Source organism: Felis catus, chromosome A2 (genome assembly GCF_018350175.1).
Source record: "Felis catus isolate Fca126 chromosome A2, F.catus_Fca126_mat1.0, whole genome shotgun sequence".
NCBI lineage: Eukaryota > Metazoa > Chordata > Mammalia > Carnivora > Felidae > Felis > Felis catus.
Window position 1 is genome coordinate 85,166,137 of NC_058369.1, and position 21,675 is coordinate 85,187,811.

General features: G+C 34.5%; 2 protein-coding genes across 8 annotated transcripts in view; one reads left to right on the forward strand and one right to left on the reverse strand.

The window, feature by feature from the left end:
* GNAT3 (G protein subunit alpha transducin 3) overlaps positions 1 to 21,675 on the reverse strand; it is a 300,648-nt gene that overhangs the window by 194,099 nt on the left and 84,874 nt on the right. Inside the window, exons 2-3 of one of the 2 annotated variants that reach the window (XM_045052312.1) lie at positions 17,785 to 17,860; positions 17,543 to 17,694 (exon numbers count right to left, since the gene is read on the reverse strand). The exons of the other annotated variant lie outside the window; for it this stretch is intronic. The gene's annotated coding sequence lies outside the window, so the exon portion shown is untranslated. The remainder of the gene's footprint in view (positions 1 to 17,542; positions 17,695 to 17,784; positions 17,861 to 21,675) is intronic. 2 annotated transcript variants of the gene reach the window in all.
* The window catches only part of CD36 (CD36 molecule), a 76,757-nt gene that overhangs the window by 53,312 nt on the left and 1,770 nt on the right, over positions 1 to 21,675 (forward strand). For all 6 annotated transcript variants that reach the window (XM_019825388.3, XM_011280346.4, XM_019825387.3 and 3 more), the window contains 11 exons: positions 2,332 to 2,492; positions 7,084 to 7,231; positions 7,672 to 7,851; positions 9,163 to 9,254; positions 11,559 to 11,605; positions 14,234 to 14,303; positions 15,671 to 15,858; positions 18,380 to 18,498; positions 19,986 to 20,059; positions 20,644 to 20,698; positions 21,496 to 21,660. In XM_019825388.3, the coding sequence (XP_019680947.2) occupies positions 2,332 to 2,492; positions 7,084 to 7,231; positions 7,672 to 7,851; positions 9,163 to 9,254; positions 11,559 to 11,605; positions 14,234 to 14,303; positions 15,671 to 15,858; positions 18,380 to 18,498; positions 19,986 to 20,059; positions 20,644 to 20,698; positions 21,496 to 21,660 (1,299 nt within the window). The remainder of the gene's footprint in view (positions 1 to 2,331; positions 2,493 to 7,083; positions 7,232 to 7,671; positions 7,852 to 9,162; positions 9,255 to 11,558; positions 11,606 to 14,233; positions 14,304 to 15,670; positions 15,859 to 18,379; positions 18,499 to 19,985; positions 20,060 to 20,643; positions 20,699 to 21,495; positions 21,661 to 21,675) is intronic.

Below are 21,675 nucleotides of genomic sequence, written 5' to 3' on the forward strand. Positions count from 1 at the left end.
TTGATTTAGTCTTGGTACTCAAGGAGTGGCTAGCCAATTTTCTAATATATAGTCTTAGGATCAGAAGAAATGCATTCCTATTTTGACTGCTTCAATGTTTTTCTCTTTGGCTCTGAACAAACGATGGCATTATGAAACTATGCAAGATTGGAGTAAAAAGACCTGATTTCTCCATTACCTGCTACAAAGTTGTCCTATAACATTGACTAATCATCTGTTTTTCTTAGGAATCATTTCTACCTCTGAATAAATAGCAGTGGGGTTAGAGGACTCTAACTCTAACAGCTAATAATTCAATGCATTCATTTCAACTTTTTGCGTTTCATCTTTGCCATTTAAAAAATATCTCTAGATCAACAAATAAGGCAAAGTGTTTCCTGGCCTTTAGAAGAAAGGCATGATGCACTTCTAGTCTTTTGATGTTAAATGCACACACATTAGAGTTAGGGAGGTTTTCTGCCCTGCCAAGTATCTTCCATCACTTTTCCTTTTCAATTCTGTAAACATTTATTGAGTTTATTGCATTAAGAACTAACGTAAAATGTGTGCCTTAAGAGGTGTATGATAAATAATTGATATTGCATTGTCCTTAAGATTTGTATAGTGCAAAGGTAGTAATGTGTAAGTTCGTCTGTATCTTCCCCTCATAAAATCTCTTGAAATTGGTAAATTAACATAGCTTTCAGCTTCAACGATCTCATCAAACATATTTACATGCTTGATCTGCATGTAACTCTGTCTTAATATGGAGCTTGTTACTATTGGAAATAAGACTTTTGGGGAACTAATAAAAAGTTTTTCAAGGACAGTTGGTCATAAAAAGTAATGGTCTAACATCAACATGAGCACAACAGTGAACCCAGTGAAAATGCATTGCAACAGCACAGGATTTTGTAATAGCATTTCAGCTTGGTTCCCTGTTCATCTCTAAGGAATTTCCTTATTCTCTGGAATAAGCAATAAGTAACATATCCTGAAGATATGAAACTTAATCTTACTTCTACCAACTAAGTGCAGAGGTGACAGGAAAACTAAAAGACTGTAATAGCATGGTATGAAAGAGGACTAGTCTAAGAGTCAGAGACTAGGATTTTCATCACAGTTCTGCTACTATTTGCCTGGGTTACCCATGGGCCAGCCACCTGGTTCCTCAGAGCCTCAGTGTTCTCTCCTAGAAAATATGATATTGTTCAATGTCCTTTCCTGACTCATCATTCTATGAATTGATGCTTCCAGGTGAAGGAAACAAATAGATCAGATTGTTCCTGTATTCATAGATCTGTTGGGATTCATTTTCTGTGAAATACTTTTCTTCCTCTTCCTCAAGCACAAAGGTAGAGCTTTCCATTCTAGGCATTCTTCCCAAGGTGCTTAATTGGGAATACTGCCTGCTACCAAATCACCTTTGTTTGCTCTAGTTACTATAGCCTTATAGACTTTGGGCTAAGAGAGTGAAAGCCGGGGAAGGAAACTGGGAGATCATCTATAACCACCTCTTTTATAGATAATGATATTGACCCTGAGTGGTTTGGTGACTTTCCATCCAGTTCCACAGCATCTAAAGCAAGGGAACACGTTTCTAACATGAGGTTTTGTGATTACCTCATTGACATTTTTTCCCACTTGTTTATCTTTACTACATGGCCCATTGGTGATTTTTAACGAATTCCACAAAATAATAATAGGATAATCTCCTCATTTCATCCTTTTATTGTGTAAGTAATAACTTTAATAATAACATTAGACTGTTGTAGCTTCCGGAAACATGTCTTATTTAGTTGTCACATATATACTAAGTTAGGGATTGAGAAGGATTTTGAAGAGAAGAAGTCAAATTTTTGTTTTTCACCAAGAAATTTTTTTAAATTTAATAAATGTTAAGTGATCATCTTCTGAAGTGTCCAACTTTTGAAGAAAAGTTAAAGCTTTCAATACCACCAGATTTTTCTCTTTTTTCTGTTTTGTCTCATCAATCTGAGGACAGCAGAGAAGTTAATGTTCAACCTGGTTGGAACTTTGTTAGGTTTAATAAAATTTGCTTAATAAGTTATAACTGTTGCAATATAGGGTCACTCTAAAGCTTGCCAATGGTTGGCCTTACATCAACAGCCATGTCTGCAATATTATACCCTGATTCCCTTTGTAAAAGGTTGACAAAAAGAGGTTGCTATAGTAATTTTTTGAAAACATTTCTGTTGCAACTGTGTGGCAAGGTTCTCATGAAGAAGGTACTTGAGTTTAGTCCTTGCCTTGGCTAACAAAGTTATAAACTCCCAGAGGTGCCCATATTTAGTACAGAGAAATAACCCAAACTTGTTTTCTTTTTCATAGGAGGTTGTACTCGAGGAAGGTACCATTGCTTATCAAAATTGGGTTAAAACAGGCACAGAAGTTTACAGACAGTTTTGGATCTATGATGTGCAAAACCCACAGGAAGTGGTAGCTAATAGCAGCAAAATTAAAGTTAAACAAAGAGGTCCTTACACGTACAGGTGAGTCCTCACAAATAAGTGGCATTCTTTCCTTGACCATACATATTTCTGAAAAACTTCCACTTGAAAAATGCCATTGTTTTCAGATGTACTTCTTCCTGTTTCCCAGTAAAATATCATGAAATATTTTGTTTCTGCCTATATGGAATCCTGATTTAAGGATTTAATGATTATAAGAAATACAGATTTTATTATAAATTTAGCAGTATCAGATAACCACCCTACATTTAAGAAGTCACGGGTGTTTTACACTTATGACATATATTCTCAACAACTCTGACATATGCATGCATAATAGAAAAAATCTTATCAGAATTTTAAGAACCAGAATATTTTAAGATCCTAAAATTGCATACATTTTATCAGTTATTCTCAAAGTGTGGTTCCCAACCCGACAGCAACAGCCTCACCTGGGAACTTGGTAGAAACACAAATTCTGAGAATCTGCAGATTTTCCCAGATCAAATGAATCAGAGACTCTTGGGTTGGAGCCCAGCAATGAGTTTTACAAATCCTCTGGGTGATTCCAGTACTTACTCAATTTTGAGAACCACAGCATTAAACTGATTTTATGTAACCGCAGTACCTGCTAAGGATTTCTAGAAACTAATTTCCAAGTCATATGGGTGTTTATATTGATTCAGTGGCTTCATTCTTATATTTTTTCCAGAACTGAGACCAAAAAGCTATGCCTTTCTCTTATATACCCTAATAGTTTAACACAATTCTAAATGGAATATTCGGGTATTAGAACTAGAGGGGAATGATTAGCTAGGACTTTTCAGTTTGTATACTAAAAAACTGACACCAAGGGATATGATTGTTTATGTTTACACAGACCTAAGAGATGGTACCTCCTAGATTTTTGTATGTATTTTTATTTCTTATTTAAATTATATACTATGTGTTTTCTCCAACTATCGAAGTAACACAAGGGGGGACTGAGGTGCTAAAAGCACTAACTGTAACCAAGGATTAGATTTATGATATCCATGTGGGAACACCATTAAGTCCTGCTGTATCATTTGTTATACAAATGTGTGATTTTCCCCCAAGGATAATTAAAACTGGTTACTTACTTTGATCAGTTCTTATCACAAAATTACATATTTATTATGATTTCATATAATTCATAGTTTTAATATCTGTTTTAGTCTATATAGTTTCTTTTCCATGCATTAATATATTTTTAGATTGACTACTCACACACAAAATATAATAAAATAACAGTAGTTGTGAAGGTAGTGGCTGCTGCCATAGTATGTGATATATAAGCTACAGAGGGCCTTGGTGCCTTTTCTGTCCTAGTAATTGTCCCCAAGTCTCCTGTCTCTGTGCATATGTCTGTGACTATTCACAGTACTGTTGAAGAACACTTGGTTTTCATTGTTAAAAAAAAAAAAAATTGGAAAATGTTTTTTTCATGGTCTTAAAGTTACCATGTTATTATCAAAAACTTATATGAGGTGTGCATGGGTGGCTCAGTTTGTTAAGTGTTTGATTCTTGATCATGGCTTCATGGCTCAGGTCATGATCTCTGAGTCATGCAATCAAACCCAGTTATCGGCTTAACACAGAGCACAGAGCCTGCTTGGGATTCTTGCTCTCTCCCTCTCTCTCTGCTCCTCCCCTGCTTGTGCTCTCTCTTTCAAAATAAACAAGTAAACTTAAAAAAAAAAAGCCTATGTGAGTATCTTACTCCAAAAAAATTGTTAAGAAATAATAATCTAAGAAAAATTGTTTAAAAAATTATAACTTGACTGAACTGCAAGCGTGTGAGGAAACTGAATAGTTGTTAGAATTTGAGAACTCTTTCGCTTTTATTTTGCAGGGGTATTTTTTTTATTTTTAAAGATATTCCTTGAGATATGTAGAAACAAACAATACTGAATCTAGCCCTAGAGAGCTAATACATAGTTACTTTTTAGAGACTTTAACCTATCTCTCTAAGGGACAAAAGGGTTAGTTTAGATTTACTTGGAGAAGCAATGAGGGGAAGGTTGAATTAGGGAAGTGGGATTTGCAGCTAAAGTTTATAAACAATAAATCCCATTTATATAACAATGTTAAAGGGAATTCTAAACTAGGGTTCATCTTAAGATGTCACCAAAATGGAATCATTAGTGTCTGTTTGGATACCTTAAATAATAAGAAAATAATTGATTACCTTTCAGAAAAAGTTAATAATTTCATACTCTTCCTAACAGCTAATAAGTTTTACTGAACCTGCCTCCTTATAAATTATACCCTGAATACATTTGAAATTGGAAGTGTAGGAGGATGTCCCTCTTCAAACACAACCACAGCTTATTTGGCTGATGTCTGTTAAAGTGAGTTCACTGAAATTTTGACAAGGTACAGCATTGGTCAAAGCATGAAATTGCCTGGATTGAGATCTTAATTATACATATTGTAAATTACGTGGTCTCTATGAAGACTCATTAATTCCTTGAGAATATTCTCAGGTCCAACATTAATCTTTTATTTAAAAAAAATTTTAATGTTTATTTAATCTTGAGAGAGAGAGAGAGAGTGTGAGTGGAGGAGGGGCAGAGAGAGAGAGAGGGAGACACATAATCTGAAGCAGGCTCCAGACTCTGAGCTGTCAGCACAGAGCCCGACGACATGGGGCTTCATGAACTATGAAATCATGACCTGAGCCTAAGTCAGAGGCTTAACTGACTGAGCCGCTCAGGCACCCCTCATCTTTTATTTTTTTAAGTTACTTGGCTTTGGCAGGAGTACAAAGAAAGCAATTTGGGGCAAAGTCTAAGGCAAATTTCTCCCTTTTACCTCATTAGCCAACACTTTCCAAAATCTGTCTACATTTTAATTTTTAAACAAAAGAATTGAGCGATTATGTTCTGCTTCTAAAAGTATTTTCTAAACACAGGCCTCAGTTAAAAGATTTTTCTCTTAGTGCCATCTACTGGTATAATGTTGTAAGTACAACTTAAGTAAATTGGAATCTGGGTAACATTTTACTATTGTTTCAATTATTTTACATACATAAATTTTGCTAAAAATTAAAGTGCTTCAATTTTAAATGCTAATAGTAGGTTCTCTAATTTAAAATACAATTATATAAGAAAAACTAGAAGTTGACTAGTAACAGACTGACTTGGGTGCTCTTTCATATTTGTATATTCCTGGTATGTCTACAGTACTTCAAGAAGAATAAATAATAAAGCTTTGATGACATTATATTAAAAATAAATTTTCTATAGTACTGTGAACTCTTTTAAAATAATGTGAGCCATTAACTAATTTGTTTATTCATGCAAAAAATTATTTATCATGAACTCAATATGTGCCAGGCACTCTGCCTGTGGATACAAAACACTCATAATCCCTACCCTACAGGAATTTAGAACTTTATTACACCGGAGTGAAATGTTGTTCCTTGTACATGGGTTTTCAGTCTTTACTTTAGCTATCTATTCATCTCATGTATGGACATTCACATATATGATAGTGAAATGAATGGTATATACCTCATTTTGTCTCAATAAACATCTTGTATTTGGAAAAGATTTTTCTTCATAATAATGAGGATTATTCATTCACCCTTCCCCATGTTCCTAAAAGGTATTTGGTACTTATAAGCCTAGAGATTTTACAGCCAGGAGCTTAGAACTAATAAGTATTTAATATACGGCAGGAATGGTGAAGGGAATTGACCTGTAAAATGGAAATTATATTCCATTAGTTATCTTTCATTCTCATTAAAGTACTAGAAAATATGAAAAAGCCAGTGCTGAATACGCTATGTACTTAGAACATTCTTTCTCATTTAAGAAAATGTACTCTTAATATTCCCCTACTGAAACCTTTCTAACTGTCTCCTCCTTACCCTCAGGATCAAGGCCAAACATTTGAGGATAGGATGCAACTCTTTTATGCTTGAGATCTTGCCTCTATTTCCCATGATACTCCTTATTCTCACCTTGCAATCCATCCAAATTCAACAATTTGTGTTTCTAACAATACACCACGGGTCTTTTTACCCCACTCCACCTAAACTTCTGTTTGTCATTCAGACCACCTGGGTGGAATTGCTACCAAAATGGCTATCATTACTCCCACTATGACAGTCCCAAACCTGGATTTATATTTGTTCTGGGTTTCCCCCTGGACTCTGCATAAGCTCTCATAATGACACATGTTACTTCTCCTATGTTGTGAAGATTTGGGATCACCTCTAATACACTAAAGACCCCGCATTGGCTTACTTGTCATTTTAAACCAATTGGTTGGCATCACTTGTGACGTATTCTATATACTCAAAAATTATTGGGGCGCCTGGGTGGCGCAGTCGGTTAAGCGTCCGACTTCAGCCAGGTCACGATCTCGCAGTCCGTGAGTTCGAGCCCCGCGTCGGGCTCTGGGCTGATGGCTCGGAGCCTGGAGCCTGTTTCTGATTCTGTGTCTCCCTCTCTCTCTGCTCCTCCCCCGTTCATGCTCTGTCTCTCTCTGTCCCAAAAAATAAATAAACGCTGAAAAAAAAATTATTTGTTACGTGAATGGATGGCATTTGAGACCTGTTCACTTGAGACAATTATTTTGACTTTTATTTACTTCTGGTTTTCAGAGTTCGTTATCTAGCCAAAAAAAATATAACCCACGATCCTGAGAACCACACAGTCTCTTTTCTTCAGCCCAATGCGGCCATCTTCGAGCCTTCACTATCAGCTGGAACAGAGAATGACACTTGGACTGTTCTCAATCTGGCTGTAGCAGTAAGTAGACAAACAACAAAAGTACTGGTTTTGAAATACTCTAGGATCCACTGTAGTGGATCTTATGATTAGAACTCTCATCAGATATTCTTCATTTTGTCATTTTAATAAAAATATGTTCCTATGTCATTATTTTGAATGGATTTAGCATCATTTGGAAAAATGACAAAATCATAACAACTGAATTGGAAGACTACTTTATCATTAAAAAAAAAATAGGACTGAATTTTAAATGTCTCCTTGTGACTGGCACTGAGGCAGAGAAATGTAGTCATCTAGGGATTAGATAATTGCACTTTTTGTCCTGGCAAGATTGAGCAGTAATTTTAAAGATAAGGTTAGATTTGTTTCTATTAAACTTAAGGCTCGTATTAAATCCATCTATGTGTTAAAAATATGATACTAAAATTGATGTCTCAAACAGTGATTTTTTTTTATAGGCTGCACCCCATCTCTACCCAAATGCATTTGTTCAAGTGGTACTCAATTCACTTATCAAAAAGTCAAAATCTTCCATGTTTCAAAAAAGAACTGTGAAAGAGCTCTTGTGGGGCTATAAAGATCCGTTCTTGAGTTTGGTTCCATATCCTATTTCCACGACAGTTGGTGTGTTTTTTCCTGTGAGTACCAAATGTGAATGTTGATTTTTTATATCTTAGATAAATATAATGACATTGGCAATTTATAATTTTACAACTTAGTGTGTTCACATGATTTCTGATCTGGGAGTAGATATTCTAATTTTTATTTTATTATTTTTATTATTTATTTATTTATCTTGAGGTTATTCTAATTTTTTAAAGTCTCTATCTCAGATGGCTCTGTAGTTAGAAAATTTTACTCATGTAAATTTAACAATTAAATTTAAAATGAATAAACTGAGATTTAATTAGGTTTCCATTCTTTGATAAATACACAATTGTCTAAAATAGGTTGTAAGCCAATAAGGCTGTGAATAATATGTTCTGTTTTGATTCCCCTTATCAAAAAATCAAGTTTAATACCGTAGTTTTCTTTGTGTTAAATGTATTCATCTTAACATTCCTCCTTCTCCAGAACTCTCACAAATTTGTATTAATAAAAATTTAAAAGTTAGCCTAAATTGGAACACAGTGAGATTGATAAATCAGCAATGTCCTATTTTAATGCACTTTGTCAAAGAAATGGCAGTTTGCAGATGAAAGAAAAAGTGAATTTGGCAATGTACTTAAAATAGTTTAATATTTTGAATTATAAATAGGACAAGCTAACTATTGAATTAGAATTTTGACTGATTTATTTGGCACTATATGTGTATTAGTTATATTCTCCAGTTTATTGTTGTTATTTTACCTTTAGATAGTGTTTAGGATTGAAAGGTTATATGCCACTAAATAGGAATGTAGAAAGCTTTAAAGGATCAGAGATTCAGTTACTATGTTTTGACTCAAAAACTCTTAACATCTTTCCTTGGCTGATTGCATTTTTAATTTTGTAGGCCTAAGTTTTATATCCACTTGTTAAAGATCATACCATTTAGAAAGAAAACAAAAAATATCCTAACATTTAGAAAACCTCTAGAAGTCTTCCCTTGTTCTCAAAGTTTTTTCTTAATATCCCCTTACCTCAATATAATAGGAGTAGTGATCAAAATTGCCTTACTGGCTTAGTTATGACTAGAGTTTGGATCATGGCAACTTCTGGTATTGGTCTTTCTTCCTTTGTCTCAACCCCTAGCACTTATTTTGAGGTGCCATTTATAGCCTATGTTTTTAAAATGTTAAAGACCAATAATTTTAAAACTTTATTGCATATATATTTCAGGCCACATAAAATAATTATTAATAATCGATAACTGGTATTTGAAAAATATGAACATGAGTTACATACTTTATAACTTGGAAACTATGACTTGTCCTAGAAGTAATTTCTTCTTGTACATATCTTTTCAGTACAACAACACTGCAGATGGAGTTTATACAGTTTTCAGTGGGAAAGACAACATCAGCCAAGTTGCCATAATTGACACTTACAAAGGTAAAAAGTAAGTATCCAGTTAAAGTGTGTGAACTCCAAAGCAGGAGGGGTATTTATTTAACAACTGCTAAGGCACAGGCACTAACTATGGTCCAGATCTGCCTATATTTCAGCCCTGGAACTTCGTGTTCTTTGAGGTGTTCACCCTTTAGTTGTGACAACTGGTCACTAGTGCATAGTTGCTAAATATCAGCCTCACTATAGAATTAGCTTTACCTTTGTACACAGGTTCTCTTACATAGAGAAATCCAAAGTGAATTCCATCTCTGTTGCATGGCCACCATCACAGTACACTCATACGGCCACAAATGAAAGGAAGAAAAGCATTACATCAGCTGATCAACTAGCAGGTAGAAAAACATAGTTTTCTGGGTGTGTTTAACTTGTTGTATTGAGCCTATCAAATAAAAATTGTTCATTCCACCGCATGACTTCATGTGTCTCTATAAAGTTGAAAACTTAATGAATCCATGCAGATGTTGTCATGGCATTTTCCTTCAAAATTTCTTAATTTTCTATATTGATAAATCAGCATTTTATACCTTTATCAGTGCAAAAGTGGAATTAGTACTGCAAATATAGTTCTAAAGTTGCCATATTAACTTGAAAATAAAGACCAGGCCTCCTCTGAAGTAGTAATAGAATGATTACTATTCTATCTTGTTACTACTGGATTACTACTATGCTACTATTCTGAATGAATAGTAGATAGCCATGATTTGCTTTTTTCCTTAGCTCCTGCTTAATCATCTGGAGTACACATAATTTATCATGTAAATTTATCATGTAACAAAGGAAGAATCTCAATAAATGTCAGGGAAGAAAGTCATCTCTTTTAATCAAGGTTAATAAATATGCTTTGGATCAGTTATTTCCTGGAAAGAATACAGTAATCAAAATTCAGAGAGATTAAAGGTTTTTATTAATTAATACAAGTAACCACTGCCTCACACTGAGTCCTTATCTAAAAATTGCATACAACCATTAAATATTCACTTAGGTAGTAGTTTTTCTTCTGTAGATTCCATACTAACATCTTTTTATAGAAAAGTATAGTGGAGGAAAACTCACACTCCTAAATGCTTATTGCAATGAAATCACATCACTGTATATTGAGAAACACAAGCATTTTTGCCTTTTCAATATTACAGAGATATTTTGAGGAGAGTTACTAAGTGCTTCTAACTGGAGTAAGAATTCTACCTCAGTTTAAGATTTGATAAGCTTAATGTAACTGATCATGGCAAGACTGAGCATGATTAACAGTTTATTCCGTTTAAAAAAAAGTAACATATTAAAAAAATAAAAATAATGAGACTAATTAGAAAAAAAATTTAAATAAAAAAGAAGCAACCACTTCCCTTGACATCTCGCTAGATGATATATTATCAGTGGGGAAAAACCTGGTTTTGCATCACCAAAAAGTGGCTGAGGATACAGAGAAATTTTTACTACTATTTTTATTGCTTCCAGTTATGTATACATATATCTTACTTAGACATCAGTATAGAAATTAATAAACTCTGTCCTTTATTTTTTTAATGTTTTTATTTATTTTTGAGACAAAGAGAAACAGCATGAGCAGGGGAAGGGCAGAGAGAGAGGAAGACTCAGAATCCGAAGCAGGTTCCAGGCTCTGAGCTGTCAGCACAGAGGCTGACACAAGGCTTGAACTCACAGACTGTGAGATCATGACCTGAGCTGAAGTCAGATGCTTAACCAACTGAGCCACCCCAGTGCCCCAACTCTGTCCTACTTTAATGCAAGCTTATGCAAGAGTTAAAAGGGAGAAAAGTATAAATTGATGATCTATATGTTTCCATCTCTTTCTTCGACATCAGCTTTTCTTTCTTCTTCCCTACACCCCTTTTCTCCCTCATACTCCCTCCCTCAAATATGAAGAAAACCACTTCATATTTACCTATATATTTTGAAAACTCAACATATTACCAAATAGTTCATTTCTCCAAATGGAAAAAAAAATTCTCTGCTATGTAGAGATATAAATTTCTGAGGTATTTCTCCTTTTTCTTTTTTCAGAACTGTTTTCTATTCTAAGTTGTGTTAAGTTAACATTTGGCACTTTTTATTTTATAATCTGGCACTTAATGGTATTGGGCACTTAATTTATCTCAACAAGATGAAACCTTCAAACAAAACATAAACCACAGGACTTAGAACATTGCTTAAACTTAGCATTTGTCACACATCTAATCTTTATTTTAGCAATATTGAATCATAATATACAAAGTAATATGAGAAAGGTACTCTAGAAAAAAGAATGTTTATTTCCTTTCTTTTTATTCCAAAGGAATCTCTCCTATTGGCCAAGTTATTGTGACATGATTAATGGTACAGGTAAGGGCATTTGTTTTGTGGTAATAATCACCATGAACCCACCTCCCTCTCTCCCACAAATTCCACCATTGTACTTACACTGTTCTGAGTGTTAAGGGTATGCGTTTACCTATCTTTATATCCCAAGGACATAATTGAGAGTGTCTATTGTTACACAGGCTTAGTAAATGTCTGCCTAATGTGATGGGATTTCTGAAGATTAATCCTTGAGGATTAGCCTTTACTGCATTACTAGGGAAACATTTGATTAGTAAAACCTTGACTACGTGAACTATCTTCATGGCAACAGAAGTAAAAGAGTAAAAAGAAAAACTTAGAAAAGTAGTTAATATTCACATGTTTTATAAATACTGTACAGAAAATGATTTAAAATTGAAACATTTTAAAAATGAAGATAATTACAAAAGGTAAAATCTACTTTCAAGTGAGATTTCAAGCAGAAGTAGAAACTGTGAAGTTGCAAGACAGCCCTGTATTTCCAAATAAGGTGATCAGAATGAAAGAAAAAGAAAAACAAAAACTTAACAGGTTTCATGCCCACTAACCATGAAAAATGTGTGCAAAAATGAATATTCTGAACTAGAAGTGGGGAGAAAAGAAAGTAGAAGGAACTTAGATTTGCAGCATGGTTAGATCTGGCTGCTGCTTCTCCATGAAGAAAAGCAAAGTACAGGTAGACCTATTAGTTTAAGAACTAAGGTTTTAAAAAGCAAATGGGGATCAATACCACGAGGTAATTAAAACCTGAGATAAGGTGAGCTCTCAGCAATGCAGAAGCAAAGACAGAGAAGCATGATGTTTACAAAGCTGGTGAGGCAGTACCCTGTAGGAAAACAATATATTAAAGATGAAGAAAGTTAAATACAAAGTTATGTAAAGGGTGGGGAATAAGAACAAAACACAGGGTATTTACTTTCCCAAAGGTATTGTTGAGCTTTACATGCCTATTTAATTTTGTTACCACTGTCTTCTAGAAAACAACAGCAAAAACACAGTTGAGTTTGCTTTGTAGCAAGTTTCAAGAAATCCCTAAACAAAGCATTTCTGCAAATAAATTGTCAAGTGTCCTAATACTACTAACTCCAATAATTACATAAGTGTAGTATTTCAGACTTTAAATACAGAGAAACAGATTGTACTGCTCCTTAATAGTAATGGATTCTTAATGGTAATGAAAAGAAAAAAAAAAAGCTATTAAACAATTCTGTCCAAAGCTAAAAAGTTTTAAAAGGGGAGGTAAAGGATTCATTAATCACAAAAATATAAGTACATGAGCATCAGGCATAAAGTTAAAAGTATCTAAGAGGAAAAAAGAAGGAAAACAAATGAGGATCAGAGGGAGATTGGACAGAGCAGAGGACTCAGATGTGATCACTGGGAGAGAGATTCTTGGTTGATGGCCTCAGGGAAAAGCAACCAACAAAACTGAAAAAGTCATAGTATAGAAGTGTCCCCTCCACCTTCAGTGAGTAAGAGACAGAACATGAAAATATTGATACACATCTGAATGTTTAAAAAAAAAGTCTGCAATCTTGTACTTATTTCCATGGTACTTGTTAGAAATAATTATGGCATAATCTTCAATGATATTTCAGTAATAATTCTTACAGCTTTTTAATGTATTCTTTTCCTTCAATGGTTAAAGTGTTGGAAAGGCAGTTGGAGATGATGTCCACTGAGTCACCTATCTGGGGAGTTCAAACTAAACTCTAATATCCAATGCTCTCAATACCACAATCAAATTCACTGTGATAGTCTATTTCATTGATCACAAGAGTATAAGTGAAATGTAATAAGATCACAAGGTTGAAGCGTAATTGAAGGATGGGCACTGTTTACAACAAACACACTCAGTTCTGTGGCTCATTTTAGTGATACTTATTTGAGAAGCTAATAGAGGAGTTACCAAGTTATTTCTTCATATATCCAGTGTGTTCCATGGATCATAACCATAGTAGAAATTCAATAAATACAACAAAATCTTTTTTGTAAGGTGATGGATATATTTCAAAGCAGTTAGAGGAAATTCTAGTGAGAGAATTTTAATTTTTAAAATATTACTCAACCATTAGGACAGACGAATGAATCCCTATAAAATGTAAGAAAAACATAACTCTAACTGATGTCCTAAGTGAATTTCATAGCAATAAAAGTGCCACTCTCCTTAAAGGGTGGGGAGATTTCAAAAACAAACACAATCACAATTTTAACAACATGTGATTTTGCTATTTTTTTTGTAAATATTTATTTTTAAGGTGTGGGAAAATTTAACATGAAACTAAATACCAATGAATATATATACTATACAGACTTACTGAATATGGTAGCTGCTAGCCCTGTGTTGCTATTAAGGAATTGAAATGTGCTATAAATATAAAATACACATGGGATTTTGCTAATTTTTAGATCGATTACATGTTGAAATGATGGCATTTGAGATACATTGGGTTAAAAAAATATATACCTGTTTTGTTTTTTTCCCAAAAGAAATTGGCCACTAAAGAATTTAAAAAGTACATCTACAGTTTGCATTATATTTCTATTGACCATACTGGAATAGAGATTTCTAAATTTTTCTAGGATATGCATTACATCTAATCCCTTGCCACTGGCTTGATTTTTGAACAGACGCAGCCTCATTTCCACCTTTTGTTGAGAAGACGCGAGTGTTACGTTTCTTTTCTTCTGACATTTGCAGGTAAGACCAAGACGCCCAATGTATTTCTGTAACTTAGAATTTTTTTTTCCTCAAGTGACAAAGCACAGACCATGAAGCTTATACTTAATAATTATGTTTTCTGAGAAGACTAAAATACACATAGGGAAATTTTTCTTGATTTATTAAGGATAAATACAATATGGAATTGATAATGTGCTTATTAACTTTTCTAAAAATTGAGGGCTGCAGGAGGATATTTTACATAATGCAAATTATTTTATTCTCATTTTTAAGCGTGAACTATTTTTTTTTAAACTAAACTAGTAGTATATTCAATAGCAATTATGTCTAGAAGGTCATCCCCATCTTTCTAATGTTGTCCAGAGAAGATGATGCCATTGTCACAGAACTATGTTAATGTCACATTACCAGCCCCTTTTAAAAATGGTGGAACCCAGTAGATATCACATAAGCATTGGAGCCCACGCCAGTTCACTCTTAGCCCTTTTCCTAAAGATCATATGTTTATGGGCAAACATTTAAAATATCTCAGTATTTTCCTTATCTGTAAAATTGAAGAGAGCAGTGTTTCTTCATATAGGGTTATGTGGGGATTAGAAGAAATAGGTATAGAGCCCCCGCACATTGCCTAGGTGTTGGTGAATGCTAAGTAAACGATGGAGGCACTCAGTAAATAATGAGATGTGTATCAAGAACTCACATGCAAGTACCTCAGTGAGTATGTGGCCTTTCTCTCCAGGATTAAGTTTTGAAAGAAAGAAATTTTAATTGTATTTCATGTAACCTGGGCACAAATAAAAGATTTGAGGGAAGTCATATAAATATTTAATCTACAGAGGAAATTAACTATGAGAAACGTCTTCAGTGTAAATAATCCATGGTAATACATAAGCAAAAATTGCTCTTGGAAGCTTTTGAGAACAAAGAATAGTTCACGCTCAGGTATTGTGTCCTTGTATGCCTTAAAATTTCACAAGAAAGTTTCTTCATGTGAATTAAATGAGGATTTAAAATTCTAACAAGAGTATCCAATCTTTTAATTTTTTTTAACATTTATCTATTTTTGAGAGACAGAGAGAGCACGAGCAGAGGAGGGACAGAGAGAGAGAGAGAGAGAGAGAGAGAGAGAAAGAGAGACAGAATATGAAGCAGACTCCAGGGTTGCAGCTGTCAGCACAGAGCCTGATGTGGGGCTCAAACCCACAAACTGCGAGATCATGACCTGAGCCATAGTCAATTGCTTAACTGACTGAGCCAACCAGGCGCCCCAAGTATCTAATCTTTCTTATTTAAAGCAAGAATATAATCTAAAAATAAGAGGAAAAAATAATCTCTAGAATGTAGTTTAGGTTCCTGGAATAAAGCTCTTTTTTCTTTGCGTTTAGGTCAATCTATGCTGTGTTTGGAGCTGAAATTAACCTGAAAGGAATCCCTGTCTATAGATTTGTTCTTCCATCCATGGCCTTTGCATCTCCACTTCAAAATCCAGATAACCATTGTTTCTGCACAGAAACCGTTATCTCCAATAATTGTACATCATATGGTGTATTAGACATTGGCAGATGCAAAGAAGGTAAGTGTTCTCAGTGTCACAGTCCATGATATAATTTGAAGCCTTGATGATGAGTGAGCATCATCAGGGAAATACAAATGAAAACCATGAGATACCACTTCACACTCATCAGAATGACTAAATTAGCAACACAGGAAACAGATGTCGGTGAGGATGCAGAGAAAGGGAAACCCTCTTACACTGTTGGTGGGAACACAAACTGGTGCAGCCACTCTGGAAAACAGTCTGGAGGTTCTTCAAAAAGTTAAAAATAGGGGCGCCTTGGGTAACTCAGTTGGTTAAGCATCCAACTTTGACTCAGATTATGATCTCATGGTTCGTGAGTTTTGAGCCCCGCATCGGGCTCTGTGCCAAAAGCCTAGAGCCCGGAGCCTGCTTTGAATTCTGTGTCTCCCCCTCTCTCTGCCCCTCCCCTGCTCATGCATGCTCTCCTCTCTCACTCACTCACTCTCTCTCTCTCTATCAAAAATAAACAAACATTAAAAAACTTTTTTTAAAAAAGTTAAAAGTAGAACTACCCCATTGCCCAGCAATTGCACTACTAGGTATTTACCCAAAGGATACAAAAATACAAATTTGAAGGGGCACATGCACCCCAGTGTGTATAGCATCATTATCAACAATAGTCAAACTATGCAAAGAGCCCAAATATCCATCGACTGATGAATGGATAAAGATATATCACATACCACAACTTCTTTATCCATTCATCATTAGATGGACATTTACACACACATATATACAATGGAATATTAGTTGGCCTTCAGAAAGAGTAAAATCTTGCCATTTGCAGTGCTATGAATAGAGCTAGAGGGTATTGTGCAGAGCAAAATAAGTTCATCAGGGAAAGACAAATACCATATCATTCCACTCATATGTGGAATTTAAGAAACAAAACATGAACATATGGGAAGGGACAAGAAAAGAAAGGGAGGCAAACCAAAAAGACTCTTATGTACAGAGAATAAACTGAGGGTTGCTGGAGGGGAAGTGGATGGCGGATGGGTTAAATAGGTGATGGGTATTAAGGAGGGCACTTTGATGAGCACTGGATGTTATATGTAAGTGATGAATCACTAAATTCTACTCCTGAAACCAGTTTTACACTATATGTTAAATAACTAGAATTTTAATAAACACTGAAAAAAATACACAAAATAAAATGCAACCTTGAGGCACCTGGGTGGCTCAGTCAGTTAAGTACCTGACTCTTGATTTCGGCTAAGGTCATGATCTTGAGGTTTGTGAGATCAATCTCCTCGTGGGGCTATGTGCTGACAAAGTCTGCTTGGGATTCTCTGTCTCCCTCTCTGTCTGTGCCCCTTCACCACTTGCTTGTGCGCACACTCTCTCTCAAAATAAATAAATAAACACTTTTAAAAAAATGCAACTTTTACCCAAGATCCCTTTCAACCAAAATTTAAAATTAAAGCGAGAAAGCAAGAAGACAGTTAAGGAAGCGTGGTGATAGAATAATTTTGCTTTGATTTTTGTTTTGTTTTTGAGGTCCCAGTTGTGTTCCAGTGTTGTGAAACTTAGTTATTATTAGGTAAAACCATACCGATATTTCCCTTCTACTTTGGACAATGTCTATTTAGGTCCTTAGCCCATTTTTTGTTATCTGGTGTTTTTTTTTTTTTGAGTTCTATGAATTCATTATATGTTTTTTATATCAACTACTTACTGAATATGTGGCTTGTATCCATTCCACAGTTACACTTTTCATTTTGTTGGTTTCCTGGCCTCCTTTCAAATAGATGGTAAAACAAGAATAATTCCTAGAGTACTTTGAACATCCCAACTTGTCCATCTGCCATATTTCTAGATTTTTCTTCCCTAGAAATTGGTAAATAAAAATATGTTTTCAATATGTCTCTGAAAGAAGAATGGACTTAAAAACAAAACTTGGAATCTTATTTAGCTCACCTTCATATTGGAGTCAATGTGAAGGCAAAAAAGAAGACCTCTTAAATTAATTCTCAGTTCACAGACTTATTACTGCCTGAAACAAGAACATGATTGAAATTTTATGCTCAGCAGCTCATCTTTACATATTGAAAATTGACATCTAAGGAAGAACAGCAGGCATTAACTTACTGTTTAATGGGATGATGCATAAATTTTTATTTTCTTTTTGTACAATAGTGATCAGGTAATATAATTCTCCCCCACCCTCACTCCCCAATCATTGTTCAAGCCTAGTTATGCATTCTTTTATTTTAAAATTTTTATATTTGGGCTGCCTGAGTGGCTCAATTGGTTAAGCATCCGACTTAATTTCAGGTCATGATCTCGCGGTTTCTGAGCTTGAGCCCTGCGTTGGGCCCTGTGCTGACAGCTCAGAGCCGGGAGCCTGCTTCTGATTCTGTGTCTTCCCCTCTCTCTCTCTGCCCCTCTCTCTCTTTCAAAAATGAATAAACATTAAAAAAAGTTTAAGTTTTATTTTTAAGGAAATATTTTTTGGGTGGTATGCGAAATGAGAAAAATTATTTATCTCCAATATCTCTTAAAATGTTTTCAGGAAAACCTGTGTATATTTCACTTCCTCATTTTCTACATGCAAGTCCTGATATTGCAGAACCCATTGAAGGCTTAACTCCAAATGAAGACGAACATAGCACATACTTAGATGTTGAACCTGTAAGCAAACATATTATTGATCTGATTTCATTAAATTGAAAGAAAAAGTAAATTCTCTCCTTGTTAATTGCAGTTACTGAATCAAAATCTTGATATATTACTATTATTTCAGTCAAAATGACATTGATTTCTTTCTATTGTTGCTTATGAAATGTCAAGGTAATTAAACTTCAGTTTCTCAGCATATGGAAATTTATATGCCTATCTAATGGTTCATAGGTCAGGAATACCAATGATGGGAACGATTCTAACTGGCTTAAAACAATTTGAGATGTATAAAATAATCATCAAACAGTAATTTATAACTGTAAATACTGCTTATATGAAGAGATACTGTGTATTATGAGGAATTAAAAGATATTTTATGGGTATTATGTGAATTCAGGGCAAGATCTATTTCACTTAGGGTCAAGAAAAATCAATAAAAATTCCTGTAACCAGGGGTGCCTGGGTGGCGCAGTCGGTTAAGTGTCTGACTTCAGCCAGGTCACGATCTCGCCGTCCATGAGTTCGAGCCCCGCGTCAGGCTCTGGGCTGATGGCTCAGAGCCTGGAGCCTGTTTCCGATTCTGTGTCTCCCTCTCTCTCTGCCCCTCCCCCGTTCATGCTCTGTCTCTCTCTGTCCCAAAAATAAATAAACGTTGAAAAAAAAATATTTAAAAATTCCGGTAACTCAACAGTTTAAAGTTTTAAATGATTTTGATATTTTCCTCTTCAAAAGTCAAATGAAATGTCAAAATTTTAATAGTCATGTGTCACTTTAAATAATGATACAACTAGTATAATTACACTGAGGATACATGGATTTTTACTGAATATATATCTGGCCTTGTGTAGTTTAAGAATCTAATTATATGATGGGGCGCCTGGGTGGCGCAGTCGGTTAAGCGTCCGACTTCAGCCAGGTCACGATCTCGCGGTCCGGGAGTTCGAGCCCCGCGTCGGGCTCTGGGCTGATGGCTCGGAGCCTGGAGCCTGTTTCCGATTCTGTGTCTCCCTCTCTCTCTGCCCCTCCCCCGTTCATGCTCTGTCTCTCTCTGTCCCAAAAATAAATAAACGTTGAAAAAAAAAAAAAAAAAGAATCTAATTATATGAGCTCTGTGTTTCCATATTGCTGATTACCAAAACCATGTTAGGTAACTATCACGAATCTAACTAAAACCTTGACATTTGGTTGGGCAAAGAAATTGTGTATGCAATACCTGCATATACACATGTAATTATAGATAGCTATTTGGTTCAATATCACATATCTAACTAAAGACCTGACATTTTGTTGCACAAAGTCATTATGTGTGCACATACCCACATACATAAATATGCCTGCATATACATATGTAATTATAGATATGTAATAATTTAATATGTCCAATTAATTTCACAAGTTTCAAGTAGTAGTGTCATATTAAATTTTACATAATAATAAAAGTAAGTTTGGATATTGCAACTTTTTGTTTAAAGTTGGTAATTAGTTTGTTCTCTTTTTAGATAACTGGATTCACTTTACGATTTGCAAAACGGCTGCAAATCAACATATTGGTCAAACCAGCAAAGAAAATTGAGTAAGTCTCTTAAGTGAGGTTATCACTGCATGATTTTTGTAGTATTTTCTTTTCATAGACTAACTCACATTCTTATAAGAAGTGGAAAAAATATAAAATTTCAACTTCTCTTTGCTTAATGTCATTAAATAATTATTAAATGCTTATAATTTTTTAAATCTATAATTATGCCTAGTGTTTATAGAAATGATATTTACACATAGTTGGATATGTTTTAATTTAAGTATTTGGTGGTATCTCTCATTTTGCTAGCTGTCCAGATACTTCTATGACCATAGTTTCCAGAATTCATATTTTACCTTCCTGGGTAGAATTTGTTGAAAGGGAAAATCTGTGCTTAGAAAAAGTTAATCTAATTATATATCTGTATTAAACAGATTTGTAAGCATGGAAAATGTCTGAGGAACAGCTATATTAACATTCAAATGACTTGTTACAGGGAACAGAAATCAAGGAACTTAACCAAGTTGCAAAAGCAACTAATTTCTAAACATATATTTACACTAGTACTTGTTGAAATTTCTGTTGTGTATGTGTAATATATTAGTATATATTTTCATAATTACTTTTAATGTATATTACAGGGCATTAAAGGGTCTTAAGCGGAACTATATTGTGCCTATTCTTTGGCTTAATGAGGTTAGTATTTTTATCTCTCAGTCATTAAAAACAGTAAACTTCATTGGTGTTTCAAAATTAAATATATATGTATAGTTTTTGAAGTTGTATACGTTTTCATTGCCCATATAGATGCATATATATATTTGAGAAAACCCAATCACATAGTTGTATCAGTTTTCAGTATTTTTCTTTTAGAAAATCAAAGCAATTTCTATCATTTTAGATTATTTTCAAAATGCATCTTTAGGCACTTTTTCTTGGCATAGTGCTTATTTTAAGAAAGAGTCATACATACATGTAACTCCAAATAACTCAAGACTCAGTGAATATTATACTGGTAATAAAAGTCAACCAAACTTATAAAGGCCAGGTTAGAATAGGTGTATGCAGTCTATCCTATTCCCTGATGACATAATTTTAGTGTAAACCATGATATCAATTAGCCCCAGAATTGGGGAATGCAGTACATAAAACTTCAGAGCGATTGAAACTATTGAAACCTTGCCACTTAAAGGGAGCATCTTTTGGAAAGGATGTTATAAGGTCATTCTGAAGATCAGTGAAGCCTAGCATGTTCAATAGTGCTATATAACATGTGCAAAGTGGGGGAAGGATTATATTTCACTAAGTATTCTACCTTGGCATTTATTGCCGCCTTTGACATGCAAAGTGAATTATCCTAGTTTATCTTAAACATACAGATGACTAACACCTATGCAAGCATTTGGAGAAAAGAGTGATATGTAAGTGGAAGGTTTTAAGTCTTTTGCTTTGCTCATCTATTCAAATCATGTTAATCATTAACTTTATTACAGACTGGTACCATTGGTGATGAGAAGGCAGAAATGTTTAGAAAAAGAGTGACTGGAAAAATCAACCTTCTTGGCCTGGTAGAAATTACCTTACTCAGTGTTGGCGTGGTGATGTTTGTTGCTTTTATGATTTCATACTGTGCGTGCAGATCAAAGAAAGTAAAATAAGTAAGTATACACCAA